At 35.1% G+C, this 17,740-nt stretch overlaps 2 protein-coding genes across 2 annotated transcripts in view; both read right to left on the bottom strand.

The window, feature by feature from the left end:
- LOC106142860 (uncharacterized) overlaps positions 1-14,851 on the bottom strand; it is a 125,355-nt gene extending 110,504 nt beyond the window's left edge. Inside the window, exon 1 of the mRNA XM_013344781.2 lies at positions 14,457-14,851. Within this exon, the coding sequence (XP_013200235.2) occupies positions 14,457-14,562 (106 nt within the window). The 5' untranslated portion in view covers positions 14,563-14,851. The remainder of the gene's footprint in view (positions 1-14,456) is intronic.
- Positions 14,852-15,023: 172 nt separating this feature from the next.
- Positions 15,024-17,329, bottom strand: LOC106142798 (putative malate dehydrogenase 1B). Its single transcript, XM_013344702.2, has 5 exons — positions 17,171-17,329; positions 16,406-16,962; positions 15,785-16,256; positions 15,382-15,496; positions 15,024-15,265 (listed from the first exon to the last, which is right to left on the bottom strand). The coding sequence occupies exons 1-5, from the start codon at positions 17,306-17,308 to the stop codon at positions 15,024-15,026; spliced, it is 1,524 nt and encodes a 507-aa protein (XP_013200156.1). The 5' UTR covers positions 17,309-17,329.
- Between the last annotated feature and the right edge of the window lie 411 nt (positions 17,330-17,740).

Genomic DNA, 17,740 nt, shown 5'->3' with positions numbered 1-17,740 from the left:
ATTAAGTTTAAAAATTTTATGTATTTCGGGCTTAACATAACCAAGGGTAATTTTAGTTCCAAGTGTTGAGGTACATTGTATACGTTCAATAAATACTAAATAAATAAATAATAAATTCTAGGCCTTTGCATTTGACTTTGACTAAAAAAGAAAAGACTAAAGCATTGCTTTTAGTCTAAGTTATGTGGCCCCGCAAAGCCGAAGCACTGAAAAAACATACTAGGTTTTGCCCTTTATGGAAGATCCCAAGGTTGAGGTGAAAAGGATGACGAAAAATGAACCTTATTTGCAAAAATGAACCGTGAAGCCAAGTTAGACAAACCAGAGAATAGAAAATCAATTCTCTGGCGTTTTTTTTCTAATATGTTTACGGATTTAACCATCCATTGTTCAAAATAACAGCTGCAGCTTCCTGTAAATGCTACAGGCACTATGAATAGGGAGAGGCGCGGCTCCAAAGTGGATGTGTGTAGATATTCCGTAAACATTTACCTTATCAGGCTTTCACATCGACACTTCGGAGATTGTATCTACTGGGATTTTTCGGCAGGATTGGTTTACAAAGCGTTTACATTTCAAAATATTTTCACAGGGTAAAAAATTTTATAAATTGAGAAAAAAAATTGATGCAACATTTAACAAACATTAGAAGTAACAACACATTACCGGTTCCACGCGTAAATAAAGGTTGATAAAATGTCAAGGATTTTATTTGGAAACTTGATAAAAACGTGAGTCATTCGGTGACGGTGGTGAAGCGATGATATTAATAAAATAGTACGACTTCACACAATGTTTACCCTTTTTATGTTTAAGTACTAGAATAACGTAAATATAGAAGGTATCTAAGAATTTTAACAATCCAAGGTAAAATAACGCATCACACCTCAAATTCACAATCAATAGTGTGGCACATGGACAAAGTATTTGAGTGTTTGTGGACTAACGTTCGACAGCATTGACTCGCCCATGCCTCACCCAGACATAGAACAATTCAATATGACAATATTTTTAGAAGGTTGCAGTTATCTTGGCCAAATCAGGGCTTTCGTGACGTGCCATCGTGATCGGACTAAGTGGGTCATATTGTCGTGTATTTATTTTTTTGCTTCGGTGGTTCCTGAAACTTCAAAAAGAACTTACTACGAACTAATCCGAGATATCCACATAATAATATAAATAATATGCGAAATGTTTTACACACCATATTAGGTATTGTTTATTTTATGAAATATTTACGTTTAATTTAAGTACAGAGCTACATATCAACATTCGAGGCGTAGCTACCAGGATTAGTGTTAGCGTCATAATTAAACTACTTGTTACTTGCTTCACTATTTAAAGGAAAACATTTCCTAGCTTAACATGTCATTACCAGTCACTGATGAAAGATCTAAATCACCAGAACTCACGTCAGAAGTAAATTGATCTAATGATATGATAATTTCCACACACTGAACATTCAGTGATTGAGACGCAGTGTGAATGACAGGAGTCGATGACCCCGCTCATTCGTTAGACTAACATTCGTATAATTTACTCATTACAGACACGCTATAGCGCTGTCTCTGATTATTAGTACTACAATGGATGCTTCCTTCATTGCTTACCAATATTGACGGGAGAAATTAATATTGTCTGAGGGAACTCTAATCAAAGCGTATTGCCACAGTTAAATCCTCAGCTGTTATCGCGAAAGCTAACCCACAGAAATTGTGTTCGTTTTTAATGCACTTACTTAAGTTATTCGGATATTTGCATCTCACATCACAAAATTTCACCCGCTTGTCTTCACCATAAAATGGCCCCCGTTATGTGAAATGAATTAAATCAAAAAGATTACTATTTATTTAAGCAAATCAGCTTTTTTGAGGAGCCTATAACGTCGAAACTAATAAATCGTACAAAAGCAGATATCGCTTAAAAACAGTAGGCAACAAAAGTTTCCTCATAAATATTCAGATGATTCCGTAAAGGAAATCCGATAGAAGCGATTACATTGAGCGATATTGTTAGGTTTAGGATTAATCTGACCGATAGAAAATACTGCAGGTATTAAATAACCTTTAGACTATTATGTCAGACATTTTGAATGGAATCATTTCAAATTTTCTTTTAACTTTTTGGTTTCTGTCTGATTTGGTTTATCCCTTGGTGAGATAAGTATTTTGAATTATATTTTAAATTTAAATTTTGCCATTTAATTGTAATGAATTTTCATGTAATAAAGTAATTATTAATCATTAACAAAGTTAACGTGAAAATAAGTATTTCACAGAATGGCATCCCGAGTTCTTATTGATTTACATAGTTATGGTAACTTTCTTTCGCCTACGCGACTCGCCTAGGTTCCAATTACATATTTTTCTAGTGGAAAAATATATGAACTCCCAAAAGTGACTCATTTCATCATAGCGTATTGCTGATTGCTTGCATGTTTCGCCGTAAGCTTCAGTTCATGTATCAAGCACAAAAAACAAGCATGTTACTGATACTTAAAATGCTGTTTTAATATTTGGCACTGTCCTATACTTGCTGTTATCAAGCTGCATTGGAAAAAGATCTGCAGAAAAATGGACGTCGAAATACCCAGAGAGTCCTTAAAACTCCGAATGATATATAGAGAAAAACAAACATTGTCACACCAATGTGAACTCTACGCCGTCGTTTCAAACATAAAATTTAAACCGTGGAAAGCAACACATATCTTGTTAAAAATTAAAATTTCTGTAGAAATCGGCGCGTAGTCAAAAGGAATAATTGATAACGGCTCTCCGTAAACTACAAAGACAAATGTGCTACTAGATATAAATGACATACGGCCAATGGCGGGCTGGTGTACTGTTGCCACTTTTTTCATATTTTTCTGCACAGATACAGATTACATAACTAGTTAATGGTTTTTGGGTAGTTTTTACTAACAATTCACATTATTTTTTTACACACAGACGCATGCCGTAATCAGTTTCATATAAACATCCTAATGATATTATTCTGTATTCTATGCTCAGTGTCAATCCCCAAAACAAACAGGTCATCGACTTTGCACAATGGCGGCCTACGCGCCGTTTACGTAGCCCATGAGTTCACAATAAAGTTTCCTACGTAAGCAAATTACACATGTGGGCGGAAATAGGTTAACGCTCGATGATTTAAAAAAAAACACTTCATCTTTGAAGCACCCACGCTTCAAAGGACAATGGCTAATTAGTATAGAAAATAAGACATGATTAAATATTTTTTTTTACATATTGGACAATTACTTCTTTTTCAAGAGGTCGTTAACATAAGTGATGTTAACAAAAAGCCCATACGATGACTAAGAGTTTACGAACTGTTGTGCAATCTTTAAAAAGACATCAACGGGTAACATCTCCGTTTATTAACGTGAACACAAAAAAAAACATTCTTACTTAAATACTTAAAAGTAGTCGATAGACCGCGCTGCTGTCAAGACAAGGAACCCTTTCCCGTTGATATAATTACATGGAAACAAATTAATAGGACTTTAATGAGACAATTAAAATGCCGAAATTCCAGCAGACAGAAGGGACAAACCGCAAGCTGGCATTTATTCTATCCCTTCTTGGGCATTTTCTGTCGGCCAGCCCTGTAATTTACGTGTACGTAGAGATTTTTCGATTGCTCGATTTAAACTGAGGGAATTTGGCGCATTATAATTGAAAGCTGTTTCCTTAAACAATTAGGTTGTCAGCGCGATGGAGCCGCGAACCTGTGGGCGCACCCGCCGCAATTTCGGAACTAAATAATTACTTTTGTTGAAAATGTTGCTTTAAGTTGATTCCCAATCCGAGCACACGTCACTCACGAGTCACGGTCTGCTCCATTATTGTTTGCGGTCGTGATTATATGGATAACATTTTAAATCAACATCGAACTCTATTTATCTGCCACAAATAAACTAACCGGAATGAGAGAACAGATTAAATATACTCATACGGACCGAATTTTCCCACAGTTGTTTTTCTCTGACCTGCAGAGCGTGTTGTAAACTGTGAGAACAGTGCCGCAAACAAGAGCAAGGTAATAACCAGTTATGCAACACGATACCAATGAACATGGACTAAACACGGCACGGCACTGAATTCACCGGGTATTATCTCCACCAAATTGACAACTGTTTCAAATAAAAAATTTGCATCAGCCAAATCTGACCGTTTGCTTAGATAGTATTAACCTTAGAAAATTCATTGTGAGTTCCTCCAATTTGTTTTAGAATCGCACTGAAATCATTACGATTCGAGTTACGAACTCAATTAAAGACGATAAAAATAATAAATATAGCCTGAAAACAATTTTTTTTTTCATAATCATATTGTTTTTATAGTTCCAGCAAATAAACGTGCCACCGAATTAGTAATGATAAGCAGAACCACATACATAAGCGAAAAAAAGTGCGAGAAAGAAAAATCCCTTAATATTTATTTACCTATGTATATAAAAGAGGACATACACACTGATTGACGGACATAATGAAACAATAATATAATGAACAGCCCGAACCTTATGTGGTCTCTGGTTAGGGTCTAGGGTCTAAGGTTCTTGGGTTTCCCTGAATGTCCATAGCGGACTTTTAGTGGATTTTATGTACGCGCCGGAGATACAGACGTACATAAAGTATAAGGATAGGTACTTTATATCTATTACATGCTCATAAACAACTCATAATCGTTTTGTAAATATTCCTTTCTATTTATTGCTTTAAAATCCAATGCCTCATCTCTGAAATTCTCATGTAATCGGTATGTATTCACATTCGACAATATACAATTTGTCTAGTTAAAAAGAAGTAAAATTATTTTATAAGAAATAAAGTTCTAAGTAAAAGCAGCAGCTGAAACATTTTCATGATGTTGAAGCTCTAAAGTATAAAACTGATGTAACAACTTCAGCAGGGCAACGCCTTCGCTTAAGAGCTTGTAGCGGTGGAAAGTACATGTCGGATTAAGTTTTTGTAAGAACATAAAATGATAAGGATTAGCCTTGGTCATGACATTTACTTCTTTTAAATAAATGTACTTAGTTACACTTTTACTTGAAATAGCTTCTTGAAAGATTAGGTGAACTACTTAACCAAAATAAAATTAATGGCAATGTCGAGAAGACAGTTTTGCTTTATTTTGTACAAGAGTATCCCTGTGGTTCGTGTGGAACGAAAAAACCAAATAATTTCCGTACATATCATATCATACGTACATATAATTAAGTCTTATTCTCTTACGGGGTAGACCAAGCCAACAGTCTCGAAAAAACTGAAAGTTAACGTTCAGCTTTATGGCTAAATAATAGAATGGAGATTCCATCTAATTTTCTCTTAATTTGATTAAATTAATTTCGGTCACCGCGGTGTATTTTCTCTTAATGCCCCTATACTACGTAAGGAATAATGTAGATATGATTTTTCTTCAAATTTCAATCCCCTTGATCCAGCGGTTAAGGCGTTGCTACTCGTATATTCGACAATCAGTCAGTGTCCTCTTTTATATTTAGAAGTTTGGTATTGACACCATTACTAGCGACAAGGTTAAAAAATAACCACGAAAGCGACTTTTAGCCAGAACCAGAAGTTTTATTTTACACACCCATTAGATCGGGTCCTTGTAGATTAGCTAGTTGAAAGATAAACGTTACATAATTTGTAGATACTAAAATATGAATTTGCCGTTGTATTACACAATGCCTCAAGTAGCGTGGAAGCCTCAACAATGCCTGATCCAATAAGCTGTTCTTGGTCCCACAGTGAAGGGAGACCTGGCGTATAGGCAATTACGTCAGTCTTCCAACTGCACCTTATATTATCTAATTGTATTATTCTTTCTGTTTAGTTTTGCTGTGAAAATACAACTATCGGATTTAATTCATCTAATCTATTACATTTTTTCAACAATTAATTACCTAAATGAAGCAAATATTTTGATTTAAATTCAATGAAGACAAAGAGTCAATCAAACATGGAAAGTGCAATTTATTCAACACAAGAGACCGCCCGCGACTTCATCTTCAGCTACCTACATACCAAAGAAAAGAGTAACAAACATCTATACTGACATCCTGACATACTCACAAACTTTCGCATTTATAATATTAGTAGGATTACAGTGATACGAGTACAAATTAGAGGGAAATGCGAATCAACGTTCGTATAGTTTAAGTCTGACCTCTTATATGCGTCCGGCTTGTATTGACGATGACGGCATACAGCATTCTTAATCTGTGACCTCACTTAGCGCATAATAAAAATATACTTAAATGCATTTATGTAACAGTAATCAACCTTAACTAATAGACTTGTGCTGAGTTAATAATCTGTACTAACTTCCTATTTACGTATCAACATCAAACGGAACGATCATCTGCATATATTATCTCTATAAATTGTAAAATCTAGATAATGCAGGTGTCTTGGCCGCAAATTCATCCAGGAAACTTTTCATGGGTATACGAGTTTGATGTAAAAATATACCGCATAAAAAGATTTCTCCTTCTAGGCTTACTGCTTGGCGCCATAGAAGTATATTATTATTAAAGCAAAAGGTCACTGGTTATTCAAACTAAGTTATTGTGAGATAATTTAATAATATACAGCAGTGGCATTAAGTTCTTAATTATGATACCAAAATATTTAAATCCCATCAAATGACTATTAAAACATTATGTATACGTATCACACATGAACATAGATCTTGATAACCGCAGAGGCCGCCGAAAACCACCCGATGGTTTCCATAAACGCAAACAATATGTATGATAGCGATCAGAATTTAATTATACCTTCGGGTGTAGCCCTATCCAGGTTAAACAATGGTTGACATTCTAAATTCTCATGTTATCGCATTTTCTACAAACATACCCAAATTATTCTTTTGTATTACGAATACTACTATATAAGTAATGCTATAAGTTTATTAACTTTTGACAGTTAAACCACTAAACTGATTTTACGTAATTTTGCATACAACTACGGAAGACAAATAAAAAAGACAGAGTAGATACTTTTTACATGGGCGGAGCAGCGCTGGAAAGCTAGTGTCTTATATTTTTGTTGTAATTGTTGAATATTGTATTCAATGTGGTCCGTAGTTCCATGCCTTTAAGGACAGCCCTTCAGTATTCATTGTAAGTTCAATAACAAATGCAAAGTATATTGGAAGATAGTTTTAGTCGAAACCAATCTAAAGGCCTCTTGCCCAAAAGATATGAGTTTATAATTTTCATTTTCACTTAACCGGTTGTGTCTCATGAGAGTACACCTTTACGCCCACAAGGCACGCGGCAATTAATTGGCTTGTGTCGAAATAATTAGACAAGGGGGAGAGAAGGGGGAAGCATCGGCCCGAAACGGCCTTGCCTGCCTTCCGTCTTCATTTCGTTCAAATACCAGGTAAGGAATCTTGTCAAAATTAACTTTCCGAATACCAGGCAAATTTAAACAATATGCTTTTGTATAAATAAAGCCTTCAGAAGACAATTGATCACAACTGACCCTCTGTCTGTGCCTAAAAATAATTAACAAGATTCGTGTCATGTCCTAAATTTCGTTAAAATACCTTCTTATTACTGTGTTAAATTCTTAGGAAAAAATAGAGAAGCTATTTTTAAAGTTATGGATCGAGCATTATTATTATTCTCCTACAATGTACCTTGTCTAGATAATTTAGGTTGAAGTTTAAACACTAAAAATAGTCAGGGCTGACATTTCGGAGAATAGGAATAAAATGCAATAGCGATAATCTGAAACTTCCCTGGAAAAAATTAAAAATAAATGTCTGATTATTGCAAAATTAAGTTGATTAATGATTTTATGCCATCAGTAAGACAGTTTCTAACTCAGGTATCTGCAAATATAAGGAAGTCAGTTGCAATGACCATCAACGGACAAAAAAATATTTATCGTTGTAAAAACTCTTGAACACGATTTCTTTACACGCACCTTGTCTTGCACGCACTTCAACAATAGTAAATAGGATTTGTATAAGTGCGTGTACTGCAACTGTGGTCCCCAGGCTTGAGCTCTAATTAAAAAAACAGCCATAAACCTCCACGCCAGCTGACCATCAATCACGTAGAGATTATGACATTTATCGTGACGTAACCGGCGTTTCGCGTACGTTATTATTAAATGTAGCACAACATCGCCTTTCGCTACAGCTTAGAGCTATTGTGCTTGCTATCTCCGGACATGGTGAGATGGTTTTGTCTGTAATCCTCCAATGCAATATATGTTTAATGTAGATTTTGTAATACCTAGTTTTGAGATATGAATTACTAAACATATGACTACTAATTGTGATGTAAAAACACTATCATTGTTAGTCACATTTTTTTTCTTTCTGTAACATCATAATAATAAATCATTGTATGACAAGACTTGTCTTGAATCCAGTAAATATTAATAAAACAAAAGATAATGAGCACTCCACAATCGCTGACAAATATCTGTGAATATCAGCATTTGACAATTTTCCCGCTGCGCTGCGAGGACTAAGAACCTACGCTTTTGAGGTCGAACGTAAGGAGGGTTTAGAAATCAAACTAACGCTGATCCCCAAGGGTATCGGTGAATTATTACCACAGTTAATGGAAGTACGAGTATACCTTCACATATAACTGCTCACTCAAGAAGTTTCCGAGTCCATTCGACTCCCCCGAGGTCGTACAGTCACGACAAATTCGCATCGTTGATAAACATTGTTGTTGCGACCTCGCAAACTATAATCAAGATCTATTTTCCCACATGTGAGAACACTTGACCATTTTTTCCACTAAATTCAATGCTCATTGTTACATCGTATTCAATTTTGTGCCAACATTCGTTTACATGGTTCGCAAGACGTTAAGTAAGACGGGACTAAATGGAAATGTTGTGTTCAGTTAATCAGTATATAATAAGGAGTAGGTGTTTGAGTGGGAAATTATGTTCCGATTGCTAACATTTGGGGCGTCGAAGTCGATGATTATGGTTCTTACCAGTGCATCGTTTCGGAATGTTGCGTGTTTACTTAGTTTACCTACTACTTTAGACAACTAAGTTGAATTTATTAATGCGACAGGTTGTTAGCCTAAAAGTGACTCGAATTAGCTTATGATTAGATACTATTGATCTTTATTCTCTTTGCTTGTTTATTTAAAACTTTTTTGTTCCGAAACCAACCCATGTGTATACATTTACAAATAAAAAAACAATTTCGCTTATCCACCAATCATACTCACGTCTACTGGACTAAAACCATAATTTTTCAAATAATTATTCATACCTTGGAAAAGCTTGATATTCGCCAAAGGTTTGGTGTAAGAACTAGTTGGATAAGATTATCTTATTGAAATTATCTTTCTGTAGACTTACTATTTTGCCAAATCACTTTGCTATTCGGACGTTTTTGCGCGACTCGTTAGAACGAACATAGCCCAACATCAAACAGCCCATTTCTTTTTGCTGCCGTGACATTAAATAACAGCGAATTGGTTGGGGTATGGGTCCCCCATTACCGAACAACAATTTAACAATATTCACCAGAAATTGTTTGAATAACCGTGGAATATCTCCAACCTAGTTAGATTAACTGACAAAGGCATACCGAAGCTTCTGGTTGTTAAAATGTCAGTGTAGGCTGCAACAATGTGACATAAATCTTCTTATAACATCCCAAATCTTTTACAATTTTTCCGCACACATAAAAAAGGAATCCTGAAAAATGGTCGAGTGCCAGCCCCGCGGTTCAATTTGCCATTCATAATTCAGGCCGGGCTATTCAAAGCCCTACAGGCTCTCCCACTAATTACCTGGATACTCGTATAACCGCATAAAAGTACTCAGGGCACATGCACGGAGTCTAGTCTGCGACTGCTAAAATGAATTGCCACTTCAATTCAGCTTCTATACAAAACAATGAAGTTCAGAAATAACGCTTTGCTACAAATAAGTACCTGCCACTACCACTGTTGTATAGGTATTGTAAATAAACAACTAGATAATTAGGACAAAATCTGCTACTCAGAGGTGAAGACATTAAACTGGATACGAACAACAGGAATGTTTTTAAGTAGTAAAGATACATTAAAATCACCGTTCTTGGTGGTTATTAAGAATTACAAACATCCAATGCAAAACAGTTTGCTCAAAATGTCACTGCATATCAAAATAAGCAAAGGTCGAAGGTGTCGCTTCTTACGACCTCGATATATGATGGAAAAAACATTTATTTAGACGATGCGTAGGCGTACAAGTTACCTATCTACTTGAGACTGATTGAAGTTTTGAATACAAATGCGTACAGGTCAATTGTAGTTCACTATAGTTAGCAATTTCCGAGAGCCGCACATATTTACAAGAATGCTAGGAGAGTACCTATTAGGACAGGTTCGACATACGCACGCTTGTAAAAAAGGAGTTCCGCACTCCACTAGTTATATTTCAATTCGGTTAGAGAGATGCATCTTTTGAACTATAATAATATCTAATAAAACCTTTGCTTATTTCATGCCATGTTTATGTTCAAATGACCTTCTTTCTTATCCTAAAAGTTGCTCAGCTTCATTGCATCCACTGAGGCTTTGTGTACGATTAGTCACGGTCTCGTTCATGATCGCACGACCAGCCGGCGTCCAACGTCCAGGCAATCCGTGATGAGAAATGACGAAACGAGGAAGTATCGTGAGACTTATCAATTTAGTTAAGTAAAAAATTGGCGAAGTGATTGATGCAAATAGCCGGTAGAATAGCTGTGTCGAATCGTTTTCGATAGGAGATGGTGCTGGCTCGTGGAGTGGTGCTCGCCCGCGCCATTGTCCCGTTAGCCGGATGCCGGGCTCTTGTTATGCAACTGATGTGTCCCTAGCTCGCGAACTCCGCTGCCGCTGAATCGCTAGCTATTGTAAATGTAAACTTTCCAACTAAAAGGTTACGCAGCGCTTTCATGGCATAATTTATTTATACCTATACAGTCTGATTTGTCAGCGTGATAATAATTATTTGAATAGGTTTTTTTCTTCTAATGCCTTATGCTTATCTAATGGAAGTTTTGACAGGGTGTAGTTTTGAGTATTCGTAATCGCATATCACATCGGGAAATTTGGATATAATGTATGTTAGGTTATTGTTGGTGAAGTGTTGTGAAGAAAATAGGAGCGACATTGTGATTCCATAAAGATTTTACTTTGTCGACTTTAGGAAAGTAAATATAATATAAAAGAAAAATATTTGGCAGTTTCGATACAAGTCTCCTATGTATGTCAAGGCATTTTACGTACCTAATAAAGAAGCCATCCTAATCAAACTGGTAGGTTATATTTCGTTGAAGCCAAACAAAATTCTCAAAACAAATATCATTAATCATACTTATGAACTTCAAAACTCATTCAGTTCCATAACGCGGCTTCTGTGTTATAATGATTCCGTGACCGACATTGTAATTACTGAGGCTACTGCAACAAGTTGATTCAATACATATTAAAATTATTTATTGATTTACACTATAATCTCGGCCTCTGTGGCGCAGAGGTAGTACGCTTGCCTGTGACATCGGAGGTCCCGGGTTCGAATCCCGGCCAGGGCCTGATGAGAAAAGAACTTTTTCTGATTGGTCTGGGTCTTGGATGTTTATCTATATAAGTATTTATTATAAATTTAAATTTAAAATAAAAATTTTAATTTTGATAACATGCAAACAGTTGTCACCCCAGGAGACAGTCCTAGAGGGAACGACTGGGAATAATTGACTAGTTTCGACCATATGACAAACATTCCTTATAATGAATATTCATCATGAGCAATCCGTAGGTATTCAGTTAATACATGACGGTTACTATTACGTTCAATCTTTATGGTCATGGAATTTGAAAATATAGGTAGGTACTGTAGATTACATGCGTTTGTTGCTTGAATACAATACAATATTTTATTTGGAGATTTTTGTGCGTTTGTTTGTACTGTGACAGACTATATAAAAGGGCATTGTTTACCTCTCGCCACGGTTGACACCATTATCTTCACATTAATCCTGGCAGCCCGATGTACAAAGAGATTAATTTCAAACTACCCGTGCATTTCCACGTTCCATCCTACTACGGCTTATGTAACATTCATTAGCTGACTCTTGCGATAGGAACACGTTAGTTTAGTTACCTTTGAAGTTATAACGCTCTGTAAATTGGGACAAAAGGATTACGCGTATTTTTATGCAAAATATCGACAGGAAAGAAAGCATTCTAGCTTTGAATATTTTATTGCCCAAATTAGTAACAAACTACTTAATAAAGGATAACGTATATGATTTAAGGAGATGGCCCATATATTATTTATATGAAGTGCTTTTGATCCGAAATTAGATAAATATTTTGTCCGACCCACGGATATAGTATACCTGCGTCCGCTCCGTTCAACCATATAAAGACAAAAATCCAATATCAGAAGTTTTCAGTTTGTGTTCAAATAAACAGGTAGATTAACCTCATTCTACCTTATCTAAGCGAAATAATAGATTCGTAACAAGAAAAATACCCAATGTAGTCCGATTAAAAGAAAATGAGACCATTCCGTAGCTTTACGAAAACTAATGCGCGGAGTCCGATAAAAGCAAAATATAAAGAGTACGAAAAGATAACTATTAATCTATACTATTGCTAATATTACAAGTGCAAAGTGTACTGTACAGGTACAATATGATTAGATGTAGCTGGACAAAGAGGAAAGACACGTTTTATAATTTTACATGTACGTACATACATGTTTTTGCCTTGCGAGGTACACAGAGCCAAAAGTCTCGAATACTGAAAGGTTGTTAGCCGTAAAGAAGAATCCCAAGTTTTTTAGCCTAGTAACAATCATAAATTAATCAAGGGTAAGCCCTTGATTAATTTATGATTGCTTCTATAACATATTGATACCTTTTAGATATAACGGGTAAACTGTGAACCTGATACAAATTCTGCACTATACAAATATGAAGTTTTTATTCCTGTGTGTATATGGTGGCACGACCCAACACGTTTAGGTGTAATGACGGAATTCTACGCCTTCGTTGTTTTATGTCGATAGTCGCGAGTATTCGCGAGGGGCGGTGGGATCTTAGCCCCGATGGCTGCCAGATTATCGTCTCCGGGAGCAATTTGTAGGGATTTGCGGCGACCTTCGACCCGAATAGCGATCGTCCGTCATTAGATGTTCGTGATCCAGAAGGACTAATTTGAGGTGTCGTCGCAAATCCCGATTATCGAGAATGTAGGTATTTTTGGATATCGGATTAAGGACAATGGCTATTGGACAAATGTTAAGTTGCAAAAAATTGGCAAAAAATGAAGGATGTTCGCATATTAACATTTAATGCTCAATTATTATTATCCTTTAGACAGTTTGCTGACTGATAAAGGTTATATTGACATGTGCAGAATGTTAAAAAAAAACAATGAAATTATCTTAGCATTCAGTGGATTCTTTTTTAAATTTATAGACGAGACTAAATACAACCATAATTTGAAATAATATTAAGGACTTCATTGGTAATCAGTTTTATGTATTATACACATGCCTATCTTTATTCCATCATTGTTATAGCCTACCTTATGTAATTTATACATATTGTTCAATATTTCAAACCCAAAAAACAATCTCACATAATTTCTCTGCATAAAACCTTAGAAATAGAGCGAATTTAAGAGCAGGAGGGAAAGACATGCAACAATGTTTTTAATTAGACCTGTTTATATTAGTAAAGTAAAATATTACTACTTGTTTGAAGCTCAGGTTACTCAATTCCATCCTTTTATATCTATTCAGACGAGAGAGCAAATAAGACCAAAATCAATGTGTTTTTTTTTTGACATCAAGTTTTTTTGGAAACAATGCCTTTTGCATTATCCCACCACTATCTCCAACATTAACCAAAGAGATAGCAAAGATGTTCATGAAAACCCTCAGTGTGAAACATTTTTCTCAACATGGTCTAGAGTAGATCTTTAATAAATTAATAACAAAATTCAAATCAGGATATTCTTAAAACCTTTCTCTTATAATAATACCACAACATATTTTTTCATCATTATCCAACAAACTTTAATTAATAAAGGATTTGTTGTTATAAATAGTCTATTCACAACAGTTTCAGACTTGTTATATTTATAGGAATCACTTGAATAAGGGATTGCAAGCTTTGAAGCCAGCAGCGGAGTAAAGGTTTAAAGTTAATAAGTAAAATAAGAGAAGAAAGATAACTATGTAACATATTTCTTCATACATATGTACTAAAACAGACAAATTACAATAAAAAACGGAAAACACACACCAACATAACTTTATTTATTAACTGAAATCAAATAATTATGATAAATACATAGAGGAGCGAAGAGGTATGCAGTTTCTGTTTAAGCGCATGCAATGTCAGCAAGCAAGGAGTGAGGCTGTGTAGGTGGCAACAAGCCAGACAAGGTTCCTCGCCTCTCACCTTGTGGGATCGACGGTGTCGGATCCAGCGGCGTCGCTACCACTACCACCAGGTGGGCTACGGCCTCCACAGCCCACAGCACACCCCAAATGTCCCATAACCACATCACAACACTACACTATCTCATTATTGGCACAACATTCACACAACTTAACCAATACGAACACCTAACTATGCTAATAACACCTATTGGCACGATCATACTTTGGAAACAATCATAACGCAATTCGATCGCTTTCGTACACTTGCTAGCGATTTATCACATTATGAGGAGATTCATCTAAAGTCGAATGTTATTGAAACAAAGACAGTTACTGCACGTCATAACATTCCTCCACAAACAAAACAATGCCCACCCGACAACGACGACGTCTCGTCTAAAACTAGTGCTGTACCTGTGCCTGTCATTTCAGAAACGAAGATAACGTTCAGAAACGTAGGTAAAAGAATCGATTTTAATCGATTACAGTTATTTATTGTCGTTTTGTTAGGTAGCATAGTTTAAACCTACTAATTATAAAATAAAATGCTTTTTTTATTTTAGTTCATACCCAATAGTATAACTAATCAATAGACTCTAAATTCTTTTTTCTTAAAATATTTGGGTTTGCATGTACAGGGTGTGTATGGATTAAGTTTAGGTAAGTCAGTCTTTTTCAATGTCATCATTAAGTTAGCAATATCCTCCAAATATTTTAAATTCATGTTTGGATCTTTTGGCAATGGGAAATGTTTAGCAGGGCGCCACTCTCCATGCTTAAATCGTGCTGGTTGTGAAAACGCTCCTTCAAATGTTAATCCAAAAGACCCTGCAACAAATAAGCAACATTTTGAGATCATAGAACTTGGAAGGTTGTAAATGCAGAGTTTTTTTATTGTAAGTTCAAATACCCAGTTTCTTCAGACTAAATCAAGTATTTCTTACCATTACAACGCACTCCTAAATTGAAAATGAAATTGGGTTCTGGATCAAAAAGCCAAAGGCTGAGGACGTCAAGTACAGCCAAAGCTTTATTTACAATTAGTTTATCTATATTCATCTGAAAACAAATTAATATAATTAGATAGGTACCTTTAAATATTATTTGCAAGCCATGTACAATTGCAGAGCACAAAGCTCTTAAATCATTACAAGATCATGTTTAAAAACAAAGATTACAATTAAACGTTTTTTAAAATCAATCTCTCTCTCATCTTTGCGTGTTCCCGATTGCACCTTCCAAAGAAGTGTTTCGGGGCCATTTTTCATGAAAACAACATATTATACCAATTATTACACCACAGATTTGAAACATGAGTCTGATTTTCTAACTGTTCAATTAATATACCTTTATTTCGACTTGTTTCTTCCAGAGGGTTTCATCAAAATACATAAGATATTCCATTGTACGCATTTCTGGTGTGAGGGAACCAATGTTTAGTGACGAATTTCTTACTTTAACATATCTATTATATGGTTCAAACGAGTTGTATTTGTGAATAGTGGTTCTAACATCAACCAAATGATTGATTCCCACAAAACCCCAAACAGGTGGACAATATATGTTTTTCATAGGTACTTCAGAAATTTCTGCTACAGTCTGAAGAATGTCTAATCCTAGATCAGACGTAACCACTACTATATTATGTTTATTGATACTCGTAGTAGCATTCATCAGAATCGTTGCATTGTAACACGCAGGGCCCAAGTTTGGAAGAATAGTGTACATTTTTCGTGACGCTGACACGTTTATATGAACTGCGATATCTTCCATTAAATGTTTATTACGATGAAGCCAATCACCAATTGCTAGTTCTGGGCTGCACAAAAAAAAGGATTCTATTAAGTTTTTATACAACTTGTTTACTTTGCGTTACAACGAAAATAACCAACATACCACTTATAGTACCTAGAAATAAATAGGTAGATATTTTATTTAAGTTTACTAATATTGCGAGGTAAAACTTACTCGAAAGGAACGTGATCTAAAATTATTAGTAAATCAGTGAACGATAGAACAAGACCAATTTTTTCTATATATTTCACCACCTTTCCAGGGTGTACAGTAGAGATATAACTACATTCTTCTTCCACGTACTCCATGAAGTCTGTGGCGCACCTGCTATCATTTATAAAAATCTTCGCAATACTTTTATTATTCGAATTCAATTTTAGTAAACCCATTATCAAGTATTTTGTCATAGGACATCCAGCACCAGAAATACAAATATAAAAAGTCGATTTGGGTGGCAATTCTGGAATTTCTTGTTTTTCTTGGACTTCTGCTATAACTTGATTATCTTCTCTAACTTTCGTTTGGTATTGCTTATAATTATTAACTAAGCCTCCAAATTTTTCTAAAGTCATAAATTTTTCAAAATTGTAGTAAGAATGACAATAATCTAGAAATTCTGAGGCGCCTCCAATATAATAAGCCTTACTTCCTTTACGTAATAACTCTTTCCAAATCAAAGGGGAACCTTGATGATGCCAGTTATTTTTTTGATTTATTTTACTCAGCCAGGTCTGTAATATTCATTGGAACTACATTGGTAAAGTGTTTCCATTAACTTCATATTACTTACACTAAACTACTATAAAGACTTTAAAAACAATAACTATTGTAACAAATAATTTTGTAGAAATGTAGGATGAATGTTAATGTTAAATTAACGGAAAAAGTAGTACTTCCTTAATCATAAAAATAACCATAAAGTAATAATAAGCACAATACCTGCCATTCATGCACTTTTTTCTCCAATCTTTCATAACAAAAGTCAGGTAGATTTTGGGCCAAATGGTCAGCCACCAAGCACATCTCCGCAAATAGCTCGCACTGGGATTCCCCTGATATTACTATACGAACCACCATTTTTTAATTTTACGTTCTTACTTTCTGAAATATGTTACCTTTACATAAAAAAACATGCACTGAACATCCAAATTTTACTAATTATAAGTCTTTAAATGTACAAAAAATACAATCTGTATTTTATAATTTCATTTGATTCATTATGTCAAGAAAACTTGTCATTAACGAAGGAAAAAAGGTTTAAAATAATTTTACCAAATAAATTTATTTTCTTAAACTTGTAATTCCTCTTGTTGGCGATGGGCTAGTAACCTGTCACTATTTGAATACCAACAGCTGGATGTGGCCTTTCAGTCTGTTCGAGACTCTTGGTTCTGTCTACTGCGCAAAGGGTATAGACGTAACTATATGTAGATACATATGTATGCATGTAGGGCAACACATTCCAAAGATTCTTTATTTTATCTTAAACAAGCTTGAGTGTTGAAGAGT

The sequence above is a fragment of the Amyelois transitella genome, chromosome 9 (assembly GCF_032362555.1).
Source record: "Amyelois transitella isolate CPQ chromosome 9, ilAmyTran1.1, whole genome shotgun sequence".
Taxonomy (NCBI): Eukaryota; Metazoa; Arthropoda; class Insecta; order Lepidoptera; family Pyralidae; genus Amyelois; species Amyelois transitella.
The sequence above is the reverse complement of the archived record's forward strand: the minus strand, read 5'-3'. Positions and strand labels throughout refer to the sequence as shown.